The 26,860-nt window shown below is 48.9% G+C and overlaps 1 protein-coding gene across 2 annotated transcripts; it reads left to right on the forward strand.

The window, feature by feature from the left end:
• Positions 1–26,371, forward strand: RRP1B (ribosomal RNA processing 1B). 2 transcript variants are annotated; one of them, XM_014736408.3, is made up of 16 exons: positions 1–236; positions 7,045–7,127; positions 8,749–8,806; positions 10,020–10,105; positions 10,465–10,526; positions 10,901–11,030; positions 11,891–11,955; positions 12,435–12,616; positions 14,359–14,453; positions 15,342–15,439; positions 16,537–16,556; positions 17,378–17,506; positions 18,094–18,812; positions 20,449–20,601; positions 22,207–22,270; positions 23,484–26,371. In XM_014736408.3, the coding sequence occupies exons 1-16, from the start codon at positions 107–109 to the stop codon at positions 23,675–23,677; spliced, it is 2,268 nt and encodes a 755-aa protein (XP_014591894.2). In that variant the 5' UTR covers positions 1–106; the 3' UTR covers positions 23,678–26,371. The 2 variants fall into 2 exon arrangements, with proteins under 2 accessions (XP_014591894.2, XP_070108234.1); XM_070252133.1 differs by lacking the exon at positions 8,749–8,806 and having other exon boundaries at positions 17–236.
• The last annotated feature ends 489 nt before the right edge of the window (positions 26,372–26,860 follow it).

A 26,860-nucleotide genomic window follows, 5' to 3' on the forward strand; every position in this document is an offset into this window, starting at 1 on the left:
GCCGCCTTCTGCGCAGTCGCGGCAGGGGCGGCACGGAGGCGGCGGCTCGGCGGCAGCTGGAGGTTGAGCCTCGGCGGCTGCGGCCGGGGATGCCCCAGCGCGCGCGATGGCCCCCGCCATGCAGCCGGCCGAGATCCAGTTCGCTCAGCGGCTGGCGTCCCACGAGAAGGGCATCCGGGACCGGGCGGTGAAGAAGCTGCGCCAGTACCTCAGCGTGAAGACGCAGAGGGAGACAGGTGGGCGCCCGGCGGTCAGCCGCGCCGCATGGCGGCCGGGCCGGGGGCCGGGGCCGGGGGGAGCCGCCGGCGGAGCAGGGAAGCCGTCGGGCACCGGCTCGCACTCCTGCCGTGGCCCCGGTTGTGTCCACACCGTGGGCATCGCTTCCTGCTGGGTCTAGCCCGGTCTTAGGGTTGAGGGGCTGCGGCCGCAGGGGTTAGGTACTCTGCTGGAAGTCACGGCGAGTCGGGAAGCCGAGAACAGACCCAGCCTGTCCGGGCCCGAGCCTGCACCTTGAATCGCTAGTCCCGCCTGATTTATTCTGGTGTGCTCTTCATTGATTCGCGCCTTCCTGTGACCCACACCTCTAGGTGCTCGGGCTCCAGGAGAGAAGACGGAATCCCTTCCCTCGAAGAACTTGTGCCAGTAAAGCTAGGGGGCATAGATGACTAAAATTGAGCTCGTGTGAGGCAGCAAGAGGCATGGAAATCAGGGCGGGAGGGAGCTCCTCTACACAGGCGGAGCCTCTCTGGGTGATGTTCAACAGAGCTGAGCAGAGGCGGGAGGGAAGCGCGGAGCATGTCCTAGGGAATGGCTGGAGGACCAGTAAGTCGGGGAGAGTGGCGGTGTTGTGCCATGGAGGTGGAAAAGTAGGCGGTGCCGGGTCACATGGAGCTTTGTAGTTTGGGTTTTTACTTTGGTGGGGTGCCGTTGAAGGATTTCATGTACCCGACCCAAAATATGTTCTGTAAACTCTTGGGTGAGCACATGAGGTATGAACTGCACTATGGATAGAGGTTTTATGTTGCTCTTAGATAAAGTTTGACTTATTTACTGGTAATCCTAATATATTTAGAGTCTACTTGAAAGAATAGTTATTATCTGCCCTTGGTTTGTTTTATTTTGAAAAGAAGTCGCAAAAGACTACCCAGAAAAAAGAAAATACAGTTTTATGGGAAGTGTGCTAGAAAGAGGAATGAAGACCTAAATTCCTGACTTCAATTCTGTTAGGGATCTCCGTGAGAGATTTAGCTTACTTTGCTGGTTTCAAGTATCCCATAGATGCTGAAGGTTCCTAAACCCAAATTTCTAACCCAAACCTTTGCTGCGTTCAGCTCAGATAGTCCCTGCTAACCTCGCATCTCCACCGGGATGTCCCACAGGCACCTCGGACTCAGAATGCCCAAAAGTAACTCGTTTTCTTCCCCCCAAGACCTGTTCTCGTCTGCTGCTGTTCTGCCATCTGTGCTCTCTTATGTTGGTTGCTAGGTCCCGTCATCCATTCAGACTCTAGCTGGATGCACAGTATTGTCCTGGACTCCTCTCTTCCCTGTCCTCTCCCTCCACCCTGCATCCGGTATCCCGTGGTCCTACTGCTGAATGACTCTGCTCTAACCAAAGGCCCTCTTTATCTCATCTGGACTTCCGCTCTTGCTTACTTCCTAGCTGATCTCTGTAACTCCATTTGTCCCCGCCTTGAACGCGTCCTCCAACCAGCCAGGAGTCATCTTCCTAAAACACTACTTTGCTAGCATCCCATGTGTGCAGATCATGATCTGTCTTCCTTTCTCTTCCCAGCTCAGCCCCTACCTGACTGCTTCATGCTCCATCAGCAGCAAACCGTTCATGGTTCCTGGCATACAGTACACCATTTCTCACCTCCCTGCTTTTGCTTCTCCTCTTCACTCCGAAAAGATTCCCACCCTTGATCTGCTCCCAGCATTCAGTTCAGTATCACCTCCTCCACAATGCCTTGCCTATCTCACCCCCACTCCTCTAGGATTCTGAAATATCCAGTATGTCTCTATTGTAGCACTTAGCTACATTGCTTCTTAATTATCTGTTAATGTGTCATTCTTCCCCCAAAACACTGTGAGCTTCCGTCTGTTTTCTTAGCTGAAAGCGGGAGCGCATCCAGGCATACGAGGGCCTGGCTATGCACAGGAACAGAAGAAAGACCAGATGCAATGCATATGGGGCTGAGACAGCCAGACAGAGCCTGTTGCTCAAACCCCTTTGCTGAGCAAGCCCGGGATCTGAAATGTTGAGGCGATGCAGGAGCATGAGGCCAGTGTGCTTATGCCAGTGCCCCAGAGTCCCGCCTGGTTAGCACACATCACACCTAGAGTTGCTTGTCTTATGCCTCACTGTGTCCACATTGCACAGAATATAGTGGGCTTTCGAAGAAAGATCTGTAAAGTGAATGTCATAGACGGTGATGGTGGGACACAGTAAACAAGGTCTCTGCCACAGCTGTGCTCTGTCAAAATAGAAACACAAGTTTGGAAATAACTTGGCCTGACATTTGAATCTCATTGAGTGAGAGGGTCAAATTTTTTGGCATCTTGTCTTAGGCGTAGTAAAGGGAATCTGAAATTTTACTCACCGATATGTATAGCTGTCCATCAGCAACATAGGTAGCTTTGTGATTTTAAGAACAAATTGGAGATCTTTGAAGTGCTTAAAGCCGCTCTGGTGCTTTAGCTACTCGTGGTGAGCCTCCACAGTCACAGAAGGGTCGCTGTGTGTGGTTTTACTTGTTAGGGCTCATTCGTCCCTATTTATTCATTCACTCGTGCATTTGGCGAACGTTTATGGAGCACCTACTATTTGCTATTATTACTCCATACTAGTAATACGTCAGTGAAAACCCAGACAAAAATCCCTCCCTGTTTGATCAGTTCTGCAACTTTAAACATCTGACATCTGCTAGAATCGGGATGTATCTTAACGTCAACCTTGTGGCAGTTTCATTTGCGTTCTTGCTGTCTTTTGGTGGCACGTGAAATAGTACGTCTTACAGTTGGTGGCACCTTAGATTCGGTGGCAGTAATAGGGGAAATATGTGTTTTTTCTTGCCTGTAGGATTAAAGGTCTCTTGATCCGGTAGTGATAACTAAGAGCTGTGGATGTTTTGACGCTGGTGTAAGTTTGAGCATAACCCTTCACCCCCACATAAAATGGCTCCTGTACTCCTTTTGTGGTGAAAGTAGCCGTTGGATTTTCTTACCTCACAGCTTCTTGGTATTTACTGTATCCACGTCTCCCTTTCATGTTCACTCATTCATTCTGAAATAACTAAACCCGTACTGTTGTCAGAAACTTAGTTGCATTGAGTTTAAGAAACTCAACCCCAAGGGGAAAAGACAGATCAAGAAGCAATTGGGAACGAAAAGTGCTTCAGATATGTACTTCACCTTCAGAGTTCTGAAAGAAATGAAATAGTGAGAATTTCTCTGTTTTAAATCCTGTGAAAATTGGTACCTTGTTTTAACCAGCTAAATTCCTGGGTGAAAACAAGTGATTTTTTATGTTATAAAAGGGAGAAGAGCTTCAGGAGCAGGTGGGTGAGGCAGTCGTCATAGCCGCCAGCTGAGGGGGAATGTGGCCATACAAGTGCCTCTCACGCAGGCTCCTAATTTCCACCCTAACCACAACCTTACCTGCATTGTAGGGGAGGAAACTGAGGCTCAAAGGGTAGCTGATGTTTTCTAACACTGCGCGGCTAGTGAGGAGCAGGCCGGGGCCTAACCAAGGCCTTGCTCCCGCTCTGCTTTGTTCCCTCACGTAGGATGAAGCAGTCAGAATGTGTTTTCACATCCAACTCCCTTTCCTGCCTGCTGTCCGGGATCTGCTGTCACCCTGTTACTTTGTCAAAACGTGATGTTTTCCATTACAGAAGCCTGTGTAGCCCATCATATTGTCCCTCTGCCTGTCACAGGTATGGATTGCCCGGAGATGTTTGGGTATACCAAATTATCACCTAGGGTCAGTTTGGCATACTGGTGCACTTAGAAGAACCGTCTGGAGATAAATATACACCATGCTATTTTAAAGTGAAAAAGGCCAGAGTACAGACAATGTAGAACATACGATGCTATTTAGGTTACACACACAGAACTCCATGTAAGTGTGATGTAAATGCATAGGAGAGATGCACGTCTGGCAGATGACAGTGCTCCGTCTGGGGAGGGGACTGGGACTCAGGAGCAGTGAACAAGGCACTTTTGAATGTATAACTTTTGATGTATATGAATTTTTTGCAATAAAAATACATTTTTATTGGTTAGAATTCTTTTTCAGTTGCAGCTTGAGAGAACATCCAAGCCATACTAGTTTTAAGGGGAAAAACCAAAGCACAGCTTCATGCAGGAGCTGAACTGGTGACACCAGGACCCGGTTTTTCTCCATAGGAAACTCTGCTGCCCTGAGATTGGTTCTGTTCTCAGATGGGGTTAGGCTGTGGCAAGGTGGCTGAGCGCCGGTCCTGGCTGTGTCTTCTTCCCGGTGTACTGGGAGAGAGCCAGAGACTTTCCCAGAGCTTGAACAAGAGGATCTTTATCTGCAGTGAGGTTGTCTGTTCCTTCTTGTACTGGCCCTGTGGCCAAGGGAGTTCATGCTGATCTGGCCTGAGCCCAGCTTGCCACCTCTCCTCCGAGTGGGGTGAACCCAATCCGGACCACTGCCTCCCTCCACAGGCCCTGCCTTGTAGGTGGGACAGCCCTGGAGGGGATAGCATCATTACTAGGTGTTCAGCAAAAACAGGGAGTGCCCAGTGCCGAGCCTCATCAGGAACCAGTGTCGTTCACATCCCTTTTGCTTTTAAGTTCATTGTGTTTATGCTTTTCCAGTTTCCTTATGAAGAGTTTTCTAAATGACAAAAAGGGGAAAGGAAACAGCCCGTGATAACACTTTGGTAATCTCGTGCAGTTCTTTTTTCCTTCTTATTAAGAAATATTTAAAATATATAAAAAGTGTACTCGTTACTCTGCTTCAGCATTTATGTACCTGGCCAGTTTGTCCAATCTGCCTGCTTCCTCCTCCCCCTAAATTCTTAGGAAGTGAATCTCAGACATCTCATTTCATCTTCAGGTAGCTCAGCATGTATCTCTAGGAGATAAGGGCTCTTTAGCATAACCGCAGTACCATTACCACAGCTTTTTAAAAAGAAATCCTTAGTATGAAATATCCAATCTGTTGACTTTTTCCTGTCATCCCATAAATGTTTTTAGTGACAAATCAGAATTCGAACAAGACTCATTCGTTGCGTCTGGTTGATACGTGCACTGAGACTTACATTCTAACTGTTCTTATCCATCTCTTTCTTTTCCTGCTAATTCATTTGTTGGAGGAACTGGGTCATTTAGGGTTTTGCTGACTGCATCCCATGGTTTCATTTGATGTGTTCGTCTGTCCCCTGTATTTCCTGCAAATGAGTATTAATAGTTAGATTTGACGTGATATGGGTTAGCTTTTTGTTTTCGTAAGACTGTTGAGCAGGCAGTGCTGTGTTATTCCTGCTGTATCACATCTGGCATCTATTGAATAGTTGTCTATCTTTGCAAGTTAAGTTGGATCAGTGGGTTTGGGTGTTGTTGGTCTGATTTATCCATTTTAAAGTTCCTCAATATTTTTTCATCTAATCTTTTAGCAGCCATTGATGATCCTGACCGAGATCCACCAATTCATTAGGAATATATAGTCTTAACATGACTGAATGTAGGCACAAGTCACTGACAAAAAAAGTTACTACAATTATGACTGCAATTGGCTCAGCTCTGGTGGAATTTATTACTCACACCAGAGTTGTGTTCTCAATAAGAAGATCCCCGGGTGTGGTTTATTCATAACAAGAGGGGAGAAACCAGTTGGCACATCGTTTGCCCAACCTCTAGAGGAAATGCACTTTCATAAACTGATTTTATTATAATTTCTGGTGTATGGGTTTTAAGTGAGAAACTATCACAAAGAATCAAAAGGCACCATCGTAGTTGATGTGAGAAAGGTCTTTAGGAACTTAGAAATCAATACCTACACGGGTATAAAGCTCACTCTGAATCCACTAAATAACCTCAGTCCATCAAAAGGGATCTGTGTGTCACTTTCTGATGATCTTTTGGAGTATTGAGATCATCACATTGATTGTTTACATTCTCCCAGTTTATCTTCTTTGCAGCTCCTAAAGACTTTTCCTAGTGCCCCTAGTGAGATATTAATAAGGACCATTTGTAACCTGCATCAGGACTTGAGGATTCTGTTTGTTCTCCATAGGCTTAGAAACTCTCAAAGTGTACATTACCTGATTTTATGATTCCTTATGTCACTCAGCAATTATTCCAGGACACCTGGGGCCGGCCCAGGAGGTAGAAGGCTGTGCATGACTTGCAGCTTGATCATAGATGATACAGGAAGAGGTCAAGGGCTCAAATAATGAGGCAGAACAAGGCTAGCCAAGGTGATGCCACTTAAAATAAAACTAAAATTGCCCAGTAAATGAAAACATAACCAGAAGGGGCAGAGGGAGGGAGATCAGGATACAGCCCAGTGTGACCTTACAGCAGGATCCTTGAAAGGGTCTTGTTGCCAAAATATCCCAATGCTCTGTCAGATTCCCCGTGGCCAGTTGTATGGGACTTGAGCAAATCCTACATCTTTTGTAGGATTTGACATTTTACTTTGCAAGACAAATGAAAGTGTTGGTGTGCAGGGTGAGATGCTAGTTTTAAGCAGAGAGGGGCACTTAGGAGGAGCTCATTTTACAAATGACCGCTTTGTTAGTTGATTTTTTGTTGTGATGATGTTTGCTTCCTTACATTACTCAGGTAATGAGGACACGCCACCACTACCACCTGCCCCATAACTGATAAAACTGCATAACTTATATGTGTTTCTTTTGTAATAACAAGGAAATATGTGCTTTAAATAAAAAAAGACATTTGGAAATAATGAAAATGTATGTGGTATTACTTTCACTGCTTATGTGGCAGTTCCGAACTTTAAGAAATGAAAGATGAGGACTAAGATTTCTGTGCTTTTTTTGTCGTCTAGGAGGTTTCAGTCAAGAAGAACTTCTAAAAATATGGAAAGGGCTCTTCTACTGCATGTGGGTGCAGGACGAACCCCTTCTGCAGGTAACGTACAGTTCCCTTTGTCATACTGCTGGATTTGGGGCTCCAATCGATAAAAGAGACTGACTCGTTTTCTGCTGTGTCAGTCCCCTAATGTGCCTAAACAGATGAAAATCGTGGCTTTTCAGGGATTCGCTTTCTCACCTCTTGTCCATATGGAAAGGGGTGCAGTGTCCAGGCATTGAAGTTAATTATCTTTGCAAATACACATAAATTAAGGATTGACTTCATAGGTTCCATGGTAGATTTTACGTTACTTATTTTAAAGTTTCTGTCTCATCTTCTTTCATTATTCGTAGTCAAAAATGTCATGGCGCTAGTCTAAGATCCTGTGAGCTACCTAAGCTCCAGGCCCACCTCTGCCATGGTTTAAGTGGGTGCCTGGGACTAGGCAGCCACCTTGCTTGGGTCAGGGTCTTCATAGGGTGATCAGCAGCTCCACATCTGATGCCCCGCCCTTAAAGTTGGTGGGGACTCGGCACAGATGTGCATGCTGCATCTGGACCTGTCTGCTGAGCATGCTGGGCCTCACCACCAAAAGTATTTAAGAAAATGATTCCACTGTTTAAAGAGCTTTGTTCTGATGTGTAAAAGCAGGTCTTGCCTGTGTAGAAGGAAGGGATAAGCCTTGAAACCCCGTTTGAAGCCCTCTGATGTATAAGATGTCATGGGTAGATTTTACTTGCCTGGGTTTGAATGTGCAACTTGGCCACTTCCCCCAAGCCGTGTGGTAACTTGCTTGATTTATTGCTTTTACTCCACTAACCATATTTTGAGTAGGATAGCAGAGCAAAATATTTTTAAATTACATTCAAAAGTAACAACCAACAGCTTTAGTGGGGGAAGAAAACAGATGAACAGGAACATCATTGTCAAGTCTGGGAGTTCCTCTAAAATGGGTAAGGAAAACTTGAGGCCCAGGCAAGTGTAGTAGTCCCCACGAGGATATTTCTTTCTTAGGGAGCTCGTAAACAGAATTCTTTCGTTGACACTCCCCAAGGCAGGTTTCTTCACAGACCCCAGCCACCAAATTCCCCCCACACTGAGCTTGCTGCACCTTAGTGGGGCATGCTGTTCAGGTGGCACTTTCACCCAGGACAGAGCCTGGAAGGGGCTGCCGACCCCTCTCCCTAGCGCCCGGCTGTTACAGCCTGTCTCAGCGAGCCGAGGCGAGGATGTTCTGATTCCACGCCCTGAACCTTGAGGAGTGAGGGTCCATGTCTAACCTCCAGCAATTTCTCCCTGCTGGCATCTGCGTTTCCATTATTTGGGGGATTAGACTAGAATCTCAACTTAAGTTATAATATATTTTTAAAGCCAGGAATTGACAGCTAATTTATTTCTTCTGTAGGTCATTTGAAGTGATAACCAGAGATTGTTTTGTAAACATGCATCTTAATTTAATTCTCAGAGGCATATAAAGTTGGCACAGTAGTCCACTGAAATTGGGAATTTCACATCTGATAAAATTCACATATTCATATACACACTTGTTAGTGGAAGTGACAGTGAAAACAAGAGATAGAGATCCCCCAGCAGACGGGCAGAGGTGCAGGCTGCAGTGCTGTCATCTCAGTGTTACCACCTAATAACCCCGATGTTTTTCCTAACCCCGCCTTTGCAGGAGGAGCTAGCGAACACTATTTCCCAACTCATCCATGTTGTTAACAACTCAGAGGCTCGTAAGTCCCAATGTTTTCATGCCTTTCAAAACTTCCTTGTTCGTCAGCATTGGTAACTTGCCTAGGAGATCTACTCAGTGTTGTTTCTTCTCCTGCCTTCAAAGTTTCAGTTCCAGTGGCCTAGTGGGCTAGTTTAATGTGGACCTGGGGCTACTGGTGTATAGATGTCAGGTGACAAGCTGTTCCTGTGGGGACTATGATAAACCTAGATACTGACTCTGTAAGAGGGTTAGAGAGGTGTCTTGTGGAATAGCACATTTGACATCTCAAAGATTTCGAAAAAATATTTGAAGAAATAACAATCCTCCAGAATCTCCAAATTCTGAGTTACTTTCACACTCTTAGAGGCTCTATATGCGTATGCCGGTGTTTGCAGGAACCTCTGGATGCCTCCTCAAGACGAGCCATTTAGGGTTATCACTGGACATAGACTATACAGTAACCCCTCTTCACCGAAAAGAATAAGCAAAGGGCGAAATTTATTTCTGAGGCATTCAGGCTTTGATTACTTATGAAGAAAGAAAAAGCACAATGTTTGTTCTGCTTAGCACTCCTTAGAACAAAACCAACCTAATGGCGCTAATTTCCATGGTCTCTGAATTTTAGCGGGGGCCCAGCTGACTTGTAATGAACAAAATTCTACACATGGAGTACAGTGTAGGTTTTCATATATCAAGAAAGAATTGTGCAAAAAGAAGTAAAGTAAAAAAAAAAATCAACAAACAAAAGTTATTTTTGGATGATAGTGTTAGTTTCGTGGCTCAGAAGAGAAAAATAAAATGTTTTGTTATAGCTCACCCAGCTGACACTAAACACAAACCGAAAAGCTGAGTTTCTACATGGATCGCACAAGTGTTATGAAAATGATGGCTTTGGGTTGATTATTAGGTATAGATGGTTGGAAAGGGCCGGTAGACATGGCTCAGAAAATCCTTTGATTTTAATAGAAACATGGCTTTGCAGTGGAAAAAGAAAAATGCTCCAGAGAGCATTCTAGTTGAAAACTAAGGTATTACCAGCCTTCCTGTTAACATCATATGCTTTTACTTAAATGTAAAATGTTGAGCATATTTGATTATTGGCCAGATTTTCTACCTGCCCAAGAATTGTTGAGAAAAGTCCGTGATAAGCAGTCCTAGTCTGTTTCTCTTCTTTGCGTTCTTGCTGTATGTTAACCCAAACCCAAGCGTTCAAAGGCTTTTCTTCCCTGCAGAGCATCTCTTCATGCAGACGTTCTGGCAAACCGTGAATCGAGAGTGGAAGGGGATAGACAGGCTGCGCCTGGACAAGTACTACCTGGTAAGATCAGACTGCCTTCGTCCCGGTTTTTTTCAGAAGCTCCTGTGAAGTACAAAGAATGTTCAGCACCTTAAAAAACAATGGGAAGCACAGCGGGTTCCAGGCTTGGCATGAGGCAGCGTGAGCGTCAGACAGCGTTTGAACAGGGACGTGAAGGCGTCTCTGTTTTGTCTCTTTCAGGTGTTGGGGATGAGTTTAGGGGTCCTTAGTTACTATGTTTTGATGGAGAAGTTTGACAGTTGCAAATATGTTTTCACTCTTGGGATCCAGGCCACACCAGTTTCCTTGGTCTCCTCATTCTGCTAAGCTGATCAAGATTTCTTACTTTCCCTTTTGTAACAAACGTTGTCTGTCTTTAGCTGATCCGTCTGGTCCTGAGGCAGTCCTTTGAAGTTCTGAAGCGAACTGGCTGGGAAGAAAGGTTGGTAACTATTTGGATTAGCATTTGGTGGCCTTAAAACTTTTAAAGTAATTGTGTTTTTCAAGCCTTTCAGTTAATCAGCAACTGTGAATTGCATGAGCTCTGCCTTTCTCTGTGTTGAGTGCTGTGAGAGGCAGAGCACCCTTACACATGAAGACCTTAAATCCAGGAGAGGTTGTGAGGGCTGAGTCCACGTGACAGTGGGCATTTTGTACTGATTTCAGTGATTGCTTTTTCTCATAATAAAACTTCTTCAGCCTTGCGTTACTTGTTATACAGTCTAGCATGAGACTGGATGTTATTGTTTTCTCTTGGAAAAGAGAGAAATGTCAGCATGCTGTAGTTAATAGAAACCTGTGTATTGTTTTCTTTAGCCGAATCAAGCTCTTTCTCGATGTCTTGATGAAGGAAGTCCTGCATCCTGAGAGTCAGTCTCCTAATGGAGTGAAATTCCACTTCGTTACTATTTATCTGGATGAACTGTCCAAAGTGGGAGGGAAGGAGGTAAGCATCAGTCCCACATCCTGTCAGCTGTGTAGTGAGACCACAGCTCACCCGGATGGGGCTTTAGCTCTTCCTCAGATGTTCGTGGGCTGCGAGTGAGATGCTCTTGGTTGGCACTCGTTGTTAGCAGCGACAATAGCAGCATGAGTTGGTTCCACCTATCTTTTTTCAGTCCTTCCCCATCTAGGAATGTGTCCTAAGCACCTAATGGGACATGTGGACAGAGATTCTGCCCTGAAGATGTACATGACAGTCTTACTTGAAACAGAATTGAAAGCAATCTACACAGTCCAATAAAGAGTTCAATAACATGGGGAAATGCTTGTCGTATTGGGATTTTAAAGGCAGTAGAGAAAGCTGTGCAAGTAGTATGACTTTGTAAAGAGCATGTTCTTGTATGAATGGACAGAAGGCTGGAGATGAAATGTACATTCTTCAGTATGCAGGTGATTATCTGACTGTGGGGTTATGAGTAATTTTTACTTTTTCCTTCACAAATGTTCTGCAGTGAACGTGAGTTTTTTTAATTATAAGATAGTCTCCATATAGAACTTCTCTGTAAAGGAGGGGCTGTGTATGCGCAGAAGGGAGAACAGTGCTGGTTGGATTGGGCAGTTTCTCTTGTCTCTGTGCCAAGACGCCGAGTGGCTGCAGGATAGCCGTGACCTTGAGCCTGGCTCCCAGCGTCGGGGTATTTCATGCAGAGTGCATTTGGGGCATTGTGACACAAGTGTTACTCAGTCTGACTCAACCTGTGTCAAAAATGCAAACGGTTCCTTTTTTCAAGGACACGTCAGAAAGGAGAAAAGGTTCTTCTTTTTCCTCATTTTTTTTTTTCCTGTTTTATTTCTAAATTACAGCTTTTGGCAGATCAGAATCTTAAGTTTATTGATCCATTCTGCAAAATTGCTGCCAAGACTAAGGAGTAAGTGATTCACATATTTGTTTCTACTGCTTCACTTGGCACTTAATTATCAGGGGTGGGGGATTGTTGTGAAGCATGACACAGGATGCCTAGGGTGGTTATCTAAAGCTAAGGACAGCCAGACTCTTAATTCCTATCAGCAAGACATTGGAAGCTTTGAGTAGTAATTCGGCTATTCCTGCTTTGTGATTTGACCCCAGGCATTTCAGGAATCACACCGAGAGTTCTGTCTACTGTTGGTGCCCCGGCTTCTGTCACGTAGCTCTGAGCTGGCTCCTGACAGGCCACGTTGCTTTGACGGGAGTGTAGTTAGGGATACAAATGCTTGCTGACCAGGCGATGGGTCACACCAGGCACTGGGCGGGCTGAAATTGAATGTGCACTGGTTCTCTACTCCTCGTCCCTCTACACGCCTTTGAACGACGAAGTCCAGACCATTCATTTTAATCACGCTCTCTCTGCTGTGCTTCCACCCTCAGCCAGACATTGGTACAGACTATAGCTAGGGGTGTTTTTGAAGTCATTGTAGATCAGTCTCCTTTTGTACCTGAAGAGACAGTGGAGGAACAGAAAACCGAAGTGGGTGATGGTGACCTCTCTGAAGACGACATGCCTGAAAACGAGATGACATGGAGGAAAACCATCAGTAAAAAGAAGACAGGTAAGAGAATTTCCTTTTTTTTTTTAGATAAAATCATGATCTAACAAACACTTTTAGTACATTTGTTGGAATCTCACTGACTACAACCTAGAGTTCCGTGAAGATGGCTCTGCCTTGGACCCCTGAGAAGGGGAGCAGAGCTGCATTACAGTACCGTGCCTGGCCAGCAGTCCTCTGGGCCGGATCCGAGGCCTAGTGACCCTGCAGCTTACACGCACTTCTGTCACTCCCAGGAAGGGGCACTTTCTCCGAGGGTTTTATCATTGTTGCTTTGGGTTTTGTTTGTTTTTGTTTTTTTGATGTGTTAAATATCCTAATGTAGACTCAGATCTGTAAGAGGGTCCTCAACAGGGGACATCCTTTACCGTACATTATGAATGCACACTTGTTTCTGTAGCTCTCCTTTCTGATCTCCGAGTCCTTTCGGGGTTCTTTTTCTTTGGGTGTTTAAATACCCACTGTGGACTCACATCGTTCTTACTGCTCCCCTTTTATACCTGTGCAGTTGTGTGCAGCGTGTGCATTTAAAGCTGCAGGCCCATCAGAGCTCTGTCAGTGGTTTACAGCATCTCGGGGCACAGCATTAGGTAACTGCTCAGGGTATACCCATGCTTTTAAAATGTTTTGTAGCCGTTAAAAAGCAAAGTTTTCAAAAACTAATGACCAGAGGAAATTTAATTTAAAAATTTTTTTAACGCAGAACACGAAACTGTGGAGGAGTCTGATTTGTTTTAAACATTTCTATGTCCCCTTAAAATCTAGAAGGATATACACCAAAACGTTAATAGTCCTAGGTGGCAGAATTATGGGTGATTACTGTTTTCTTTGTACTTCTGTCTGTTTTTCTAAATTTTCTACAATGATCATATATTATTTTTTAATCAGAAAAAAGCAAAAGTTTTTAAAAAGAAAAGGAGAAATATTCTGATTTTAAATTCGATGCAGGCAACAGAGGTAGCTGAAGGGCCTGGATCGCATGTTGTGTAGCTGCGGGAACTGTCTCTGGACCCTCCTACCCACATTTCTGTGCACACTGGAGATGCTCTCGCTCTTCATGAGCGCTTCCGAAACTTCTCTCCTAGTTTACGTGTCCAGTGCTCATTACAAGCACCTGCACAGTGTGGGACCCTGCGCTGTCTGCTCTGGGCTGTACCCTGAGCCCATCCCACTAACGAGCTTACAGGATTCCAGAAACGGTACAAGTTTGAAAAGTTAGGAGATTTCATTAGTACTTTTTATCTGCTGCTTCATGGGCTTTAATGCTCTGAATTATTTTTTAAATGCTCTCGGTTGCATGAGTATTCACTCGTGCCTCCTGAGGCGGCCCCAGGAAAAGTTAGTGTGCTACCATATCTGTGTCGATTTCCACCACGGCCCGACTCCTCTGAAACGAGGGCTGGACTGCTGAGCCCGCTCTCCTCGCACCTGCCCGAGCACCCAACCCGAGCCCGCGCCCGCCGCCAGCACAGCCTGCCCAGGAAGGCCCTGTGTGCCAGAGAGTGCTGGAGGCAGCCGAGGTTGTGTCTGTGATGTAGTTAAAATGCAAAGTGTGATTTCTCCCAGACTTTTCATGTCCAGGGGCTGAAAAAACATCTTCGGCAAATTATAAATATACTTGCAGAGTTTTTCTCTGTACAGAAATTTTCTTTTTTGACTAAGAGACCCCTAATTAGATGGTGGCTCCCCTGGAATAGTCCTGGCTGCACGTCTGAAGGGTGTCGTCTTTGGGTGTGTTTTCATAGCCCTGGGCAGATGTCACTCCAGAAAAGGTGGCGTTGGTGATGAAGGTGAAAGAGATGGTTGCCGAAGCTCGGAGAACACTGGGCCGCTTCTCCAGGTCAGTACACTGTTGCTTTTTATGGAATATGGATTTACTGTGGAGTGGTCAGGCTCATTGGGAATTAGGGTCAGAGCTAATTAAACACCAAGGCCTAATGTGTAAAGTCCTCTTTAATCCTTTCAGTCACTAATGTCACCTTCCTCATAATGAGCTTATTGGAGACAAAGTTAAATGTGAAGGAATTTTGAAAGATGTCAGTGTTCATTTTGGGTTGAATTGCTGAGATCTGCTCTATCCCATACAACAAAGCCAGCTCAATGGTAATTCCCAAGTAAAAAAAGTTTACTATGTTACCAAGTGCAAATTGGACATCTGGATTAAATTTACAAAGAAACACACCCAGGTCAATTGTATGTGGTATATGTTACCACTTTTTTTGGTGGCGGGCGGGGTGGGGTGGGGGGGCAGCGCGCAGTTGAGGAACATTGGCCCTGAGCTAACATCCGTTGCCAATCCTTTTTTTTTGCTTGAGGAAGATTAGCCCTGAGCTAACATCTGTGCCAGTCTTCCTCTGCTTTTTGTGTGGGATGCCTCTACAGCATGGCTGACGAGTGGAGTAGGTCCGCACCGGGATCCGAACCGGCGAACCCGGGCTGCTGAAGCGGAGCGCATGGAACTTTGACCACTCGGCCATGGGGCAGCCCCATCACCACAATTTTTTTTAAAGGAAGAATTATACTCAACTTCTCCCACGGAAAAAGAGAGCGAATTTTTCAAAGATCTTGCTTAAGCATTTGGTTGCTGCGCCTCAGCACGTGTTGTTGGGACCGTCCGTCACTGAGTGCTCCCAGAGCCGTGTGCTGGGAGTCTGTTCTAGGAGATGGGACTTCCAGGTCGGGTGGTGGTGTTTGGCTGTGGGTTAATGTTGTGTTTCTTCTCACACAGTTTGACTATAAGGCTGTTGCTGACCGACTCCTGGAAATAACCAGCAGGAAAAACATCCCTCCCTTCAACAGGAAGCGTCTCTCCAGACTAATCAAAAAGTAAGCAGCTCGGGAGAGGGCTTCACTTGACTTTCATCGTTCCCGCTCAGTCCAGCCCCTCTTTATCTCATGGTGTGGACGAGCTGTCACCGTGCTTACCTTGTGTCTTCTTTTTTTGTCCTTCCGTGTTTGTATTCATAGCAATGCAGTATACACATGCAAACCTAAAGGTTTCACAAGGACAGCGCCCGCCTGCCCCTTGGGTTCCATTCTTCAAGTGCAGCCATTCCCTTCACTTCTAGCTCTTCCCTAGTGACGTAAAAGAAGTCTCTGGGTGACGTCTAAAATTGAGAGAGCAAGAAATCTTAGCGTAAATAAACTGCTCCGGCGTTATCTGCAACGCACTGTTGAGATAGATGCGTTTATCTACCCTCCCTCACTCCCAGCCTGGTTATGCCAGAAGTGTGGTCGCCATCAATGCTGCAGAGCCGGTGGCCGCCTGTGATTGATGACAAGTGACAGCTGAGTTTGACCACAGTCTGTGAGCAGGCTCTGTTGTGAGGACTTTACATAAGTCATTTCATGCTGAGAAAAGCCCTGTAAGACGGCTGCTGTAATATCCCCGTTTACAGGTGGGCTGACTAGGGCCTGGGGTAACCCACCTACCTGAGGCCTCAGCTGCCGGGGGGCGGAGCCAACTCTCAACCCCTGCCACTCCCCCGGTGCTGCGCCCTGAGCCCACATGCCTCCCGCAGCACACAGCCCCCCTGCGTCCTTGTTCTCACGCTCCGGAGCCGTGGAGAGCAGAACACTGCTTGGCATTTCCCCCTTTGGTAAACGAAGAGGACTGAACAGAAGCAGAGCTCCAAGCTGCTTCAGCCTGAGAGACTAAGAAAGAAGAAAACGTTGATTTCTTCGGTTTTGTTTGGATGTGCCAAGACAGAATCTTGAGATCACCATGTCCTTGACGTTGCTGATGGTTGAGGGCAGTTTCGTCCTTCATTGTTGGCCTTTGCATCCCACTCCCTCTTCAGCCTCCCCTTCTAGAGGAAAAAGAAAGTGAACTAACAAATTGTCACGTTTAAGTTTAGTGCCTGTGTTCACAGAAGACAGAAGGAAGGGCTTTCTTTATGAACTTTTGTTGTTTTCTTTTTCAGATTTCGAGGTCTTTCTGAAGGTGAGGAAAGTGAGAGGATTAGAATTGATTATGATCTGACATGAACGTGGACCCCACCGAGGGCATTTCTGCCAACTATTGAAAACCAGGATTGAACGATGTTGATTGAAAACGTCAAAAATAGTAGCCTTCACCTGTGAAAGGTCGTCAGTTAACACCGCTCACTGCTCAGCTGAGCAGAAGCCCATGAAAGCCCCACAGCGTAGGACCTTTTCCAGCGCCCCACTTCCCCAGCCCAGCGACCTCAGCCGAGCCCAACGGGAGGCTCTCCCTGTCAGCGCCAGGCAGAGGGTAGACCCCGGGGTGGGGGGTATTGTTGTTTTAGCAAGGTGAATTTCTGCTCATCTGGATCCTTTATGGAGACGGAAGTTTGATCTCTCAGGGTCCCTTTCCTTTGCTCTTAACGGTCAGTTGTCCTCTGGGGAAAAGCTGCTGTGTCAGCTGGGTTACATTTGAGCAAGTCGATGTTTCTGCCGCCCCTGCCCCTCGTACACCTGGAGTGCTCCGAATGGGGAAGGCACCACAGACCCAGCTGGTGTGGAAGACAGCCTGGCCAAGCCCTGGGGCTGAGCTGTAGGGCGCCACCCAGGGCTTGTAATCTTTTCCCTCGCCGTGGTCAAGAAAGACAAAGGTTTTTCAAGTCCATAATTCCTGTGTCGGCAGCTTTGGGGTTTGGGTTGGGGTAGTCGTGAGCAACAGTGATGACAGAAATAGGGTTAAAAGTCTACCCGGGGGCGGGGAGCCATGGCTCTTAATTCCCCTGGGGCCCGAGTTGTAAGGGTCTCAGAAAGCTGAAGAGTTGTGGCTTCTCTGTCCACCAGGCAGTGTACCTCAACTCAGTTTTGCTGAGGATATTTCTGCTGATGAGGATGACCAAACCCTCAGTCAAGGAAGGCATAAGAAAAAAGGAAGTAAACTTTTAGAGACAAGCAGCATGGAGAGAGAGAAAGGTGAGCCACAAGCTTGCAGTTAGTGGGGGTGAAAAGGGCACACGGCCTTCGGGGAGCAGCGGGCATATTGCAGTCATGGGAGGCTTTGAGCCATAAGCCATCACAGAGCAAAAGCTTTAGCTTACAGTGGCTGAAAAGCAAGGCTCCTTTCTGAGAGTTTTCTCGTTTTTCTGTGGAAGCACGTTCCAGCCTCCCTAAAGTGAAAGCACTGATTTACTCCCAGCGGCATCTCTGGGGGAAGTGGGGGCGGACGTGGAGAATGCTGGAGCATTTGTTCTGTTCCGACCCTGCATCTCTGGTTTTTACCATTTGGCCTGAAAAATTAATAGAAATCTGAATATTATTTTCGTTCCACTTATATGAAAATAAGCATTCAGAAGGTTTCTAATCAAAGTTGGGAAAGGGAAGAAATGGGACTAAATGAGAAAACTAGTGGAGTTCCCGTGCATCAAGGAGGACCGAGGCCTTTCTGGTGCTAAAATGTGGGGAAGTTCTGTCTGCCCCTCACGCTGCCCTTGACTCCCCAGCGAGACCTTGCTGTCGCCTTGTCGTGGGGGTGTTGTTTATCTGTCTCTCTGTCTCTCTAGGAAACAGGTTCTTTCATGCTGAGGAGGAAAAGAGTAAAAGCTGCGTTCAGAAGAGAAAAAGGAAAAAGAAGAAGAGGCGCCACCTCCAGCCTGCGAGCGCAGGGCCGGAGGGCGAGGCCGCGGCCCCAGAGCAGAATGGGGGCAGTGGGCCAGAGGCAGGGCCGGGAGGAGCCCAGGAGGCCAGTGTGGCTGCGCCGTGGGCAGCAGCCCTGCCCAGCCCCCTGGGGCAGAGCAGCGTGGAGCACCCACTAATGCACAGCAGGAGGAAACGGCCGAGGAAGAGGAGCGCAGGGCTCCAGAGGGAGAGCACAGAAGTGGCAGCGTCGCCTCTGGAGGATGTGTCTCAGGGTGGCCCCTGCAGTGCCCGTTCTCAGAGACCTGCCCCACAAGCCTCCCCAGCCGGCGGAGCCCCCGTCCTGAAGAAGCGGAAGCTCGGAGCGCTCCCAGTCAATGGCCGTGGCCCGCCCACGCTGGCCTGGCCCCCGCCCCAGAAGGAGGGCCCTCTGGCGAACCCAGCAGATGGAGGGGCTTGCCCAGCCACCCTGCCCCAGGGCGGGAGACTGAAGAAGAAGAAGGGGGAGCCTGGCACCCTTAACCTCTATGACCCGTCCAGTCAGAAAACTGCCATCTTGAAAAAGAGGAAGAAAATGAAAGAGATGTCCAACTTGGTGGAACACAGTGGAGTGCTGGAATCCGAAGTCAAGCTCATCCGGGCTCTGGTAAGGCAGCTGGACCCAAGCAGGGGTGGCTGAGGCTTCCCTGCAGGAGCGTCAGGACTCCCTGCCTCTTTGGGCCCCTGTTTATGGGGGCATGGGCACAGGTCAGACCTCTGGACTAAGGAGCAGTCATGGTTTCTAACACCCTTTCCAATGAGTAAATAGACAGATGACCCATCTCAGTGGCCGAGACAGTCGTCATTGACGACCTCCGCCTCCTCCTTCCCCCACCATCCCCGCCACCATCCACACTCCCACCCTCCCCGGCGCCTGCATCAAGCTGGGAGACTTGTCCCCATGGAAGGCAGGCACCGCTGCCCTGCAGTATAAACAGGCAGGTGTGTGTCTCCATCAAATGCTGGCCTCATTCTTATCCTTCAACTCATGTCCAATCTTAGGCCCCTTGGGCAAAAGAGGAAGCCCAAAAGTTTGGCTTCAGCTCCTCAACAGCAGAGCTGGGTGGTTGTGACATACCTTATGGCCCACACGCTGAAGATACATGCTCCCTGGCCCTCTCCAGAGCGCGTGTGCTGACCTCGTCGAGCACTTGTGTTTGCACGTACTGCTTTGCAGCGGTCAGGACACTGAGGCCTTTGTTAGGGGAACTCATGGAGACTTGGTCAAATGCTGGTTCCAGGCCTGTCCAATGGTCAGTAAAAGGTCTCAGGTCGGCCAGCAGAGCACTCAGCTGGAGTTGGGGAAGTCTGCTCCAGTCCCAGACCTCCTCCGACCACCTGGCTGTCCTGTAAAACCTGCCCTCGGCTCTCCGGCCGCCGGCCTCACTCGCTGCTCATGTGCTGCTCGCTCCTCACTAGGAGTGTCAGAGAAAGCTCCTCCTTCCTGTCTCATGTCTCGGGCTGCTGGCAACCCCTCTTAGAAGGCATGGAAACAGTTGATAAATCAGTCACGGGCAAAGGAGGCCTTCCTCCCGAAGGGGCTCAACGTGCCCCCTACATCTCTGCTAGTGCGGGGAGGCACAGAGAGAGGGCTCCCGGCTCTGCCCCTCACTTGTGGCACCATGGGTCCTGCTAAGGGACACCGAGAACTTGCCAAAACCACCAGTGTGACATCGGCTGCACGGGGTTTCCCAGGCCCTTGGGGTCCAGAACTAGAGCAGGGTCTTTGCTGTGGGTGGCCGTCAGTTGTGAAACACCCAGTGAGTGTTCTCAGCCTGCCTGCGATGGACCACAGAGCCTAACCAGGTCATCACGCTCCCTCTTTCATACCAGTCTTTCGATGGACAGTGATGTCTTTTGTCAGAAATGAGAAAATGAATTAGTATTTAACAGATGGTGTTTGAAAGGCAGAAATCTTCAGAACATAGGGCCTAAGTTTGAAGACAAAATAAAAAGGCTTCTTGCGGCTGGAGAGAGGAAATCTCCCGCCCTGCTGGCGTGGTGCCACGATGGAGAGGTGGTAGTTTGTGCATGAAGTCTGCGCTCTGCTGAGTAAACAAGGTGTTTGCAAGCCTGGGACAGGAAACAGGGTGCGGGCTGTCTGAGCTGGTGGATGGGCTCATCTGAGACACACTGCATCATGTGGGCCCCCCCCTCGGTTTTGTCTGCACTCCCGTCCTAATTTCACTTCCTGTGTGCGTGGGTGTGACCTCTCCCTCTTGTCTCGCCCCTCGCTTATGTAGGGCTCCCGTGGGGCTTTCGGCCCTTCGAAGAAGAAGAAGATGAAGAGAGAGAATGACTTTGTGAAGTTTGACGCCCCCTTCCTACCAAAGCCCCTGTTCTTCAGAAAAGCTAAGAGCAGCACTGCCGCCTCCTCTCCGAACCCTGCCGTGCAGGTACACGCACTCCAGCCACACTTGGCCCTTGCCTCTGCTGCCCGTCCCCACAGTGGCACAGCCCGGTCCCCCGTGAAGGGCACAGAAAGGGACTTTCCATGCTGGGCCTTGGGCCTTGCTCTGCTCTCCTGGCCCCAGCTGCACTCTCTGCAGGCCGCTTGGCCTCTGCTGCTGTCCACGGTGAGCAGGTTCCTGTCAAGGAGCCCAGGTCTACTGTTTAGGCTGTGCTGGGTTCCACGGGCCTGGTCGGCTCTGGGCTGTGGTCTCAGCCCTGTAGCATGTGCTTGTTTCTGGGCGGTCAGGGACTGGCTGAGGGACCATCATGGTCAGGGGGCCAACGCCACGAGATCGGTCGGGGGGAATCTCAGGTGCCGCTGATGATGCCCATTCTGTATCGGCAGGGTCAGGGGTGCCGCGTCTTAGAACCTGTGGGATTTGGTGAGATCTAGAGGAAAGGGTAGTGAAAGGGGGAAGGAAGGAAGCCCTGAAGAGCCCTGGATTTGTAAGTCACTTGGAGGAGGCGGGCAAGGACCCTGCCAAGGACACGGGTGTCAGGGTGGTCGTGGTGAGGGTGGGGGTGGGGCAGTCACTGTTTCTGCGAGGCCGGGCAGGGGCGGGGGCTCGTGAAGGAAGTGGTCGGCTCTGCCAAGTGCCCCTGGCAGGTGGAGCAAGGTCCGGGCTGGGCAGCTGTGCAGGCGAGTCTGGGTTTGCCTGCAAGAGGTAGACGTCTTGGTGGAGCTGCGTGGGGCAGAGGCCTGCTGCGGTGGCCGGCGTGCTGGGCGGGCCCTGCTGGGGAGACTCACGAGCAGGTGGACATTTTGAGAAGAACTCAGTGCAATTTAAATAGCTTTGAACCAGCAGAATCACCACCATCTGCGTTCATATTTGTACATAAGATATTTTAGGTGTATTTGCCAAAGGACTCAGGGCTTACAGAAGCCAAGTTCCTCTCGCAGAGTGTTTATGGTATTAAAGCAAAAATGGTGTAAGGCAGAATTATGAGATTCACACAGAAATGTGGGGTTCTAGGAAGGAATTTGAGAAAGTGCTTTGTAATGCAAAATGGGTCCACTTGTAGGAGTTTTCAAATAGGAAACAACTTGGTTAATTTTGATAAATTGTTAGAATATCCAATTTGGAGTCCTCGTGCACGGGAAGTTGGGAAACCCATCGCCCGTTGAAGTTAGATTCCATTACGGGTGTAGTCTAGTCAATTTCATGTACAAGTTTAAGCTCTGGGACACAGTGAGTGGGAGTTGCTCATAGTTTTTCAGCGGTAAGCTTTGTCCTGTTACTTAGGAGGTTTCAAACGTCGTAATCCCCCTCTGCTTTCTTCCCCGGGACCCGCAAGCACGTGGCCAGCAATGAACCGGGTTAGTGCAGAGCAGTGCTGGCGCTGTGCACTGCCTGCCATGAACATGCTTCCCAGAGGCCCTGGGCCTGACCCAGGCCACCAGGGGGACACAGCGGCCCTGTGGCCTCTGCGCTGCAGGCTGCCCCATGGGCCAGTGGGCGCCTGTGGGTCCTCAGGGACGCTGCAGTCAGACAGACTGAGCGCCTCCGCGGCTGTCGTTTTACTCCTGTGCTTCTGTCGTCCTTCTGCAGCTGTACAAAACACCGTCCAGCTCCAAGAAGGTCACCTTCGGCCTGAACAGAAACATGACTGCAGGTGAGTGTGGGCTTTGCTTTCCTTCCACAAAGGCCACATTGGGGTCCACTCTTCGGGGGAAGGAGGGTCTTGACCCATTCCTGAGTCAGAAGTCAGCCACTGGGGCCAGCCCCGTGGCCGAGTGGTTAAGTTCCCAGGTTCTGCTTCAGGCAGCCCAGGTTTGCAGGTTTGGATCCTAGGCGCAAACCTACACACTGCTCATCAAGCCATGCTATGGCAGCATCCACATAGAAAAACTAGAAGGACTTACTAGGATATACAACTATGTCCTGGGGCTTTGAGAAGAAAAAAAAAAGGAGGAAGATTGGCAACAGATGTTAGCTCAGGGCCGATCTTCCTCACCAAAAAAAAGAAGCACACCTTAGGAAAAAAAAGAAGTCAGCCCCGGTTGACAGTTGATAGGGCAGTGGGCAGGGGGTCTTTCTGGGGCCCCCTGAAAGGAGGCTGCCTGGCAGGAGATGGTGAAGCCATCCTCCCAGGCCTGCCGTCCTAGAATACTTTAAGCCAACTCGGCCTGAGATCTCATGGTCTGTAGGCTGCAGTTGCCTGTACTAAAATTTGGAACCACCCTGCCCAAGAGGAGAGGGAGAAAGAGGGATGTTCTTGTCTTACTGCTTTTCATATTGGTGCGATCCATTTGTTTTGTTTTTTTCCAAGGAAACCAAACTTTTATTTAAAAGTATATGAGTTGAAGACCTGACTCTTTTCAGGGACCACAAGTCAGTGTGTTTGTGCACGCGCATGTGCATGGAGAGAGGAGAGCCCATCTGAAGGGCCTGAGGAGCCCACGCAGCTCCCTCCCGAGGCCTTGTCTTTAGAGCTGCAGAGGGAGGGAGGAGCAAACCCGCCGGCAGGAAAAGCTCCTCCTTTCACTCTTTATATCTACCTCAGATTCGTCCCAGACCCAAACTCGGGATTCACTAATTCTTCATGTTCCGTAAACACGCCCCAGCTCCCAGAGTTCCCCCTTTTGGGAGCTGCCTCCCTGGTGCGCCCTCGGATTCTGCCCAGGCCCTCAGGGCGCTTCCGTGTAAGAGTACATTGGTGTGGTGAAGGAGCCGCACCAGGGCCTTCCACGGCCTCCGAGAGCCCTCAGGGCCCACTGAGCCGCGGGGCGTGAGCTGTGACAGCACCAAGGCGGGACACCATCTGGGCAGGTTGGCAGGACAGAAGAATCATACCTGTTAATGTGTCCTTGCTTTCATCTGGGCAGAATTCAAGAAGACGGACAAGAGCATCCTGGTCAGTCCCACAGGCCCCTCCCGAGTGGCCTTCAACCCTGAGCAGAGACCCCTCCATGGGGTGCTGAAGACCCCCAGGAGCTCACCTGCCAGCACCCCCCTGGGGACCAAGAAACCGCTGAGCGCCACACCAAAGAGAAGGCCGACAGCTATGGACTTCTTCTAGGGTCGTGACAGAGTCCTTTTAAAGACTGCTTTTTACAGAATATTCTATAAATTATAACTTTATGAAGGTGGGGCCTTTTTTATTGTTTTATAAATTCCCATAAATTGTATATACGAGATTTTGAGTGTGAGTTGTGATACCGCTGCTTCTCCGTCCTTCCACCAGGGGCTGTGGGCATCTTGGTTGAAGCTTTTGCTCTAAGCGGTGTTTGTGCCTGAGCTCGCCACATTCCACATTTCGGGGTAGCTTCAGTGATCCCCACGAGGGGCCTGAGAGCTGTGTGAACTGAGAGGACGCTGCCCATCACTCTCAGTAATGGGTGCTGGCGGCCCAGTCAGAGCTGGGAGGGGGCTCCTCACCAGCCACCCGGTACACAAAGCTTTGGTGCTCGCTGCTGTGTTTGCCATGCTAGGCTGGTTTTCTGGCTGTTTTTAGTCTAAGGGTCATCTTTTTCTTTTAAAAAGCATGTACGACTTCATTCCCATGTTCTGTGGGTGTTTGGTGTTTGTGATACAGAAGATTGTTGTAACCAAATCAGCAATACGGTAGTTTTTGTATGCGTACTCAGCTGGGGGTGAACCTGCAAATGGGGGCAGGGAGAGGGCCTCTGCCCTGGGGGCGTCCCTCCTGCCTTTGTCTTGTTTCCTTCCCCATTTTCCTACCTCTCAGGCCAGCCCAAAGTGTCCTCACTGGGGAGAGCCAGAGCCCTCCTTGGCTTGCCCCTGGGGTTCCAGCCCCAGGGGCCGAGCACACTCCTCCCAGGTCATTGGCCTCTGGATGCTCTTTACATATGGATGTTTGAGCCAGCGACCTAAATGGCTGGCGTCTCCAAAAGCAGCTTTCCCAACTTCAGTTAAACTCACTTCTTTAGAAGTGTGGCAGCAGTGTTTGGAAACCTGAGTTCCTGCTGGAAGGCAGAATTAGCAGCCCTTAATATTGTTTGTGCATATTTATTTGTTCATAGCTACCTTTTATCTGAAATATTGCAGCTTGCACATACAGATTTTTATACAGTTCTAATTTTAGTTAATTACAAAAAGCGGGGGTGGAAGGCGCCCAGGCTTTAGTTGGAGAAACAGAAGTGCGACTTAGAGCAGTGCTCACTTGATGACCTTGTTTCGGGAAGCTGCGTCTGTCCCTTGAGCCTGAGTGATGGAGAGGATGCAGATGCAGAAATCCAGCCACACGGTCACAGGCGAGCCGCTGGGCCGCTGGCTCTTTCCGGAGCGTCCACAAGAACAGATCGCAGACCTAAAGGAGCTGCGTGACCTGGGGGACCCATAGTTTTGGCTCACGGGTGCTCGGTGCGTCCCCAGCCTGCACTGCCCCAGGGACCTCGGGGCTCCTGAGCATGAAAGCTGCCTCCCCGTTTGCTCCAGTTTCTCCCCAAAGCCCTGGCCAGCCCCTGCGCTGCTCCCAACGGAGGAGCCCAGCATCCCCGTGGTCCCCGCCTCGGCTGGGAGGACAGGGAGGCCCCTGGGCTGCAGCGCTGCGTCGACCTGACTGGTTTCCACCCACCTGATGGGGGCCTCATCTGCCGAGGCTGTGACTGGCCAGTCTGGGGTGTCAGTGGGCTGACTCGCGACGAAGACCCTGGGGAGAAGGGAGTGCGAGCTTTGTTCTGTCTGCTCTGCAAGGAAGTTCTGTCAGGATTAGGCCTTGAAGAGAAATCGTTAACATCGTGCTGTTGAGCAGTCATTGTCGCGAGAAGTCTCACTCGCATGCAGGGCAGCTCCGTGGTGGTGCTCGCGTGGTTTCAGCGTGTGCGCCTGACACAGTGCTGACAGTCACTCCAAAACCAAAACCGAGGGCCTGAAAAGATTAGAGTACGCGAGTATTTTTAACTTTTTGTTAAAAAAAAAAAATTTCATTATCCTTGATCAAATTATTTTTCTAACAATTTTTATTTCAGCTTTAAAGATGGGTCGTATAGCCAACCGGGCCGTGTAATCCAGCAATGTTAAGATGTCTTAGCACAGCATTCAAGGGCAGAATGGCACATTTGTTCTCCCAGTGGGTGCAGGAACTTTTCCTCTTAGCATTTCTATGTCCCCTGTCCTTTCTGAGGCATGGTGGACTGTCCTTTAAATGCACCTCCTGTGACATCATGCCTGTGGCCTCGGGTCCAGGGGACAGTGTGTCTTGGATTCAATCTGTCCTGACTTACCCCATTTTGTGGGTAAGTTCAATAGGTTTACTGTGACTTATTTTTAAAATTTCTCATGACATATATACACAACAAGAATATGTCACATAAAGAAAATGTATTTAGAATACCTGTTTTCTATTGGATGCATGTTATTTTCGTAGGTAAAATTGCCAAGGGGACTTGGAAGTCCAAAAAAGGAAAAATAATTTCAATTAATGCTGGTGATGTTATAGTATTTTGTAAAATGATCATCTTCCCACCTGGTCTGGTCAATTTTGTACAATTTGGTACCGCCGTTTACAAACGTATTATTCTTTCTAACTTTTACTGAGCTGAAAGCACAGAGAAGAGTATAAAGAAAATCTGGAAGCAGTTGTTAGTGTTGGAAAGAATATAAAAATTGAATCCACCTTTTGATGTGTGTGTGTTCTCTGAATTTGCCGGAGTGCTGGCAAGGACTTTGTTTACAGTTACTCTGTTCGTGTCTGCAGGGGTCGTCAGTCCTCGTCAAAGCCGAGGCCAATAAAAATCTGTCTTTGCCCTCAGATTCGTGTTGGTATTGACTGTCGGTGTGCATAAAGATATGTCTGTCTGAGAAATTGAACATAGCAGGGGTTGGAAGATGTGGGCGTCGGTCGTGAGTGTTCAAAAACAAGACTCTTGGGGCCCCTGTCCTTCTGTGGTGCGCCGACTACCTAGAGCCAGCCAGGGGCTGCTCACGAGTCTTCTCTTATGGGGGAAGCTGGCCTGAGACTGTTCGCAAAGATGCTCGCTGCCAGGCCTGCAGCGTCTGCTCCCTGGGCCTTGGCCTGTGAAGATGAGTGGAAAGGTGCCTGCGTCCTGGCGGAGACTCCCCAGCTCCAGCCCAGAGAAATGACTGCCCCCGGTGTCCAGGGCACCATCAGGCCGGGCAGACGGCCCGCTCTCCTGCTGGGCGTCAGCATGGGCTTGATTGTGGGGCGCGTGGAACACTGACTGTGCTCTGGACCTTAATATGCACGTGTTCCCCAGTTTGTTCACAGTTGTGGTTCGGA

This window comes from Equus caballus, chromosome 26 (genome assembly GCF_041296265.1).
Source record: "Equus caballus isolate H_3958 breed thoroughbred chromosome 26, TB-T2T, whole genome shotgun sequence".
Taxonomy (NCBI): domain Eukaryota; kingdom Metazoa; phylum Chordata; class Mammalia; order Perissodactyla; family Equidae; genus Equus; species Equus caballus.

Excerpts from the sequence above, each read along its gene's own strand:
- RRP1B (XM_014736408.3), top strand. The coding sequence starts at position 107 with ATGGCCCCCGCCATGCAGCCGGCCGAGATCCAGTTCGCTCAGCGGCTG. Across the intron at positions 237-7,044 it reads GAAGACGCAGAGGGAGACAG|GAGGTTTCAGTCAAGAAGAA; the intron begins GTGGGCGCCCGG and ends TTTGTCGTCTAG. Across the intron at positions 8,807-10,019 it reads TGTTAACAACTCAGAGGCTC|AGCATCTCTTCATGCAGACG; the intron begins GTAAGTCCCAAT and ends TCTTCCCTGCAG.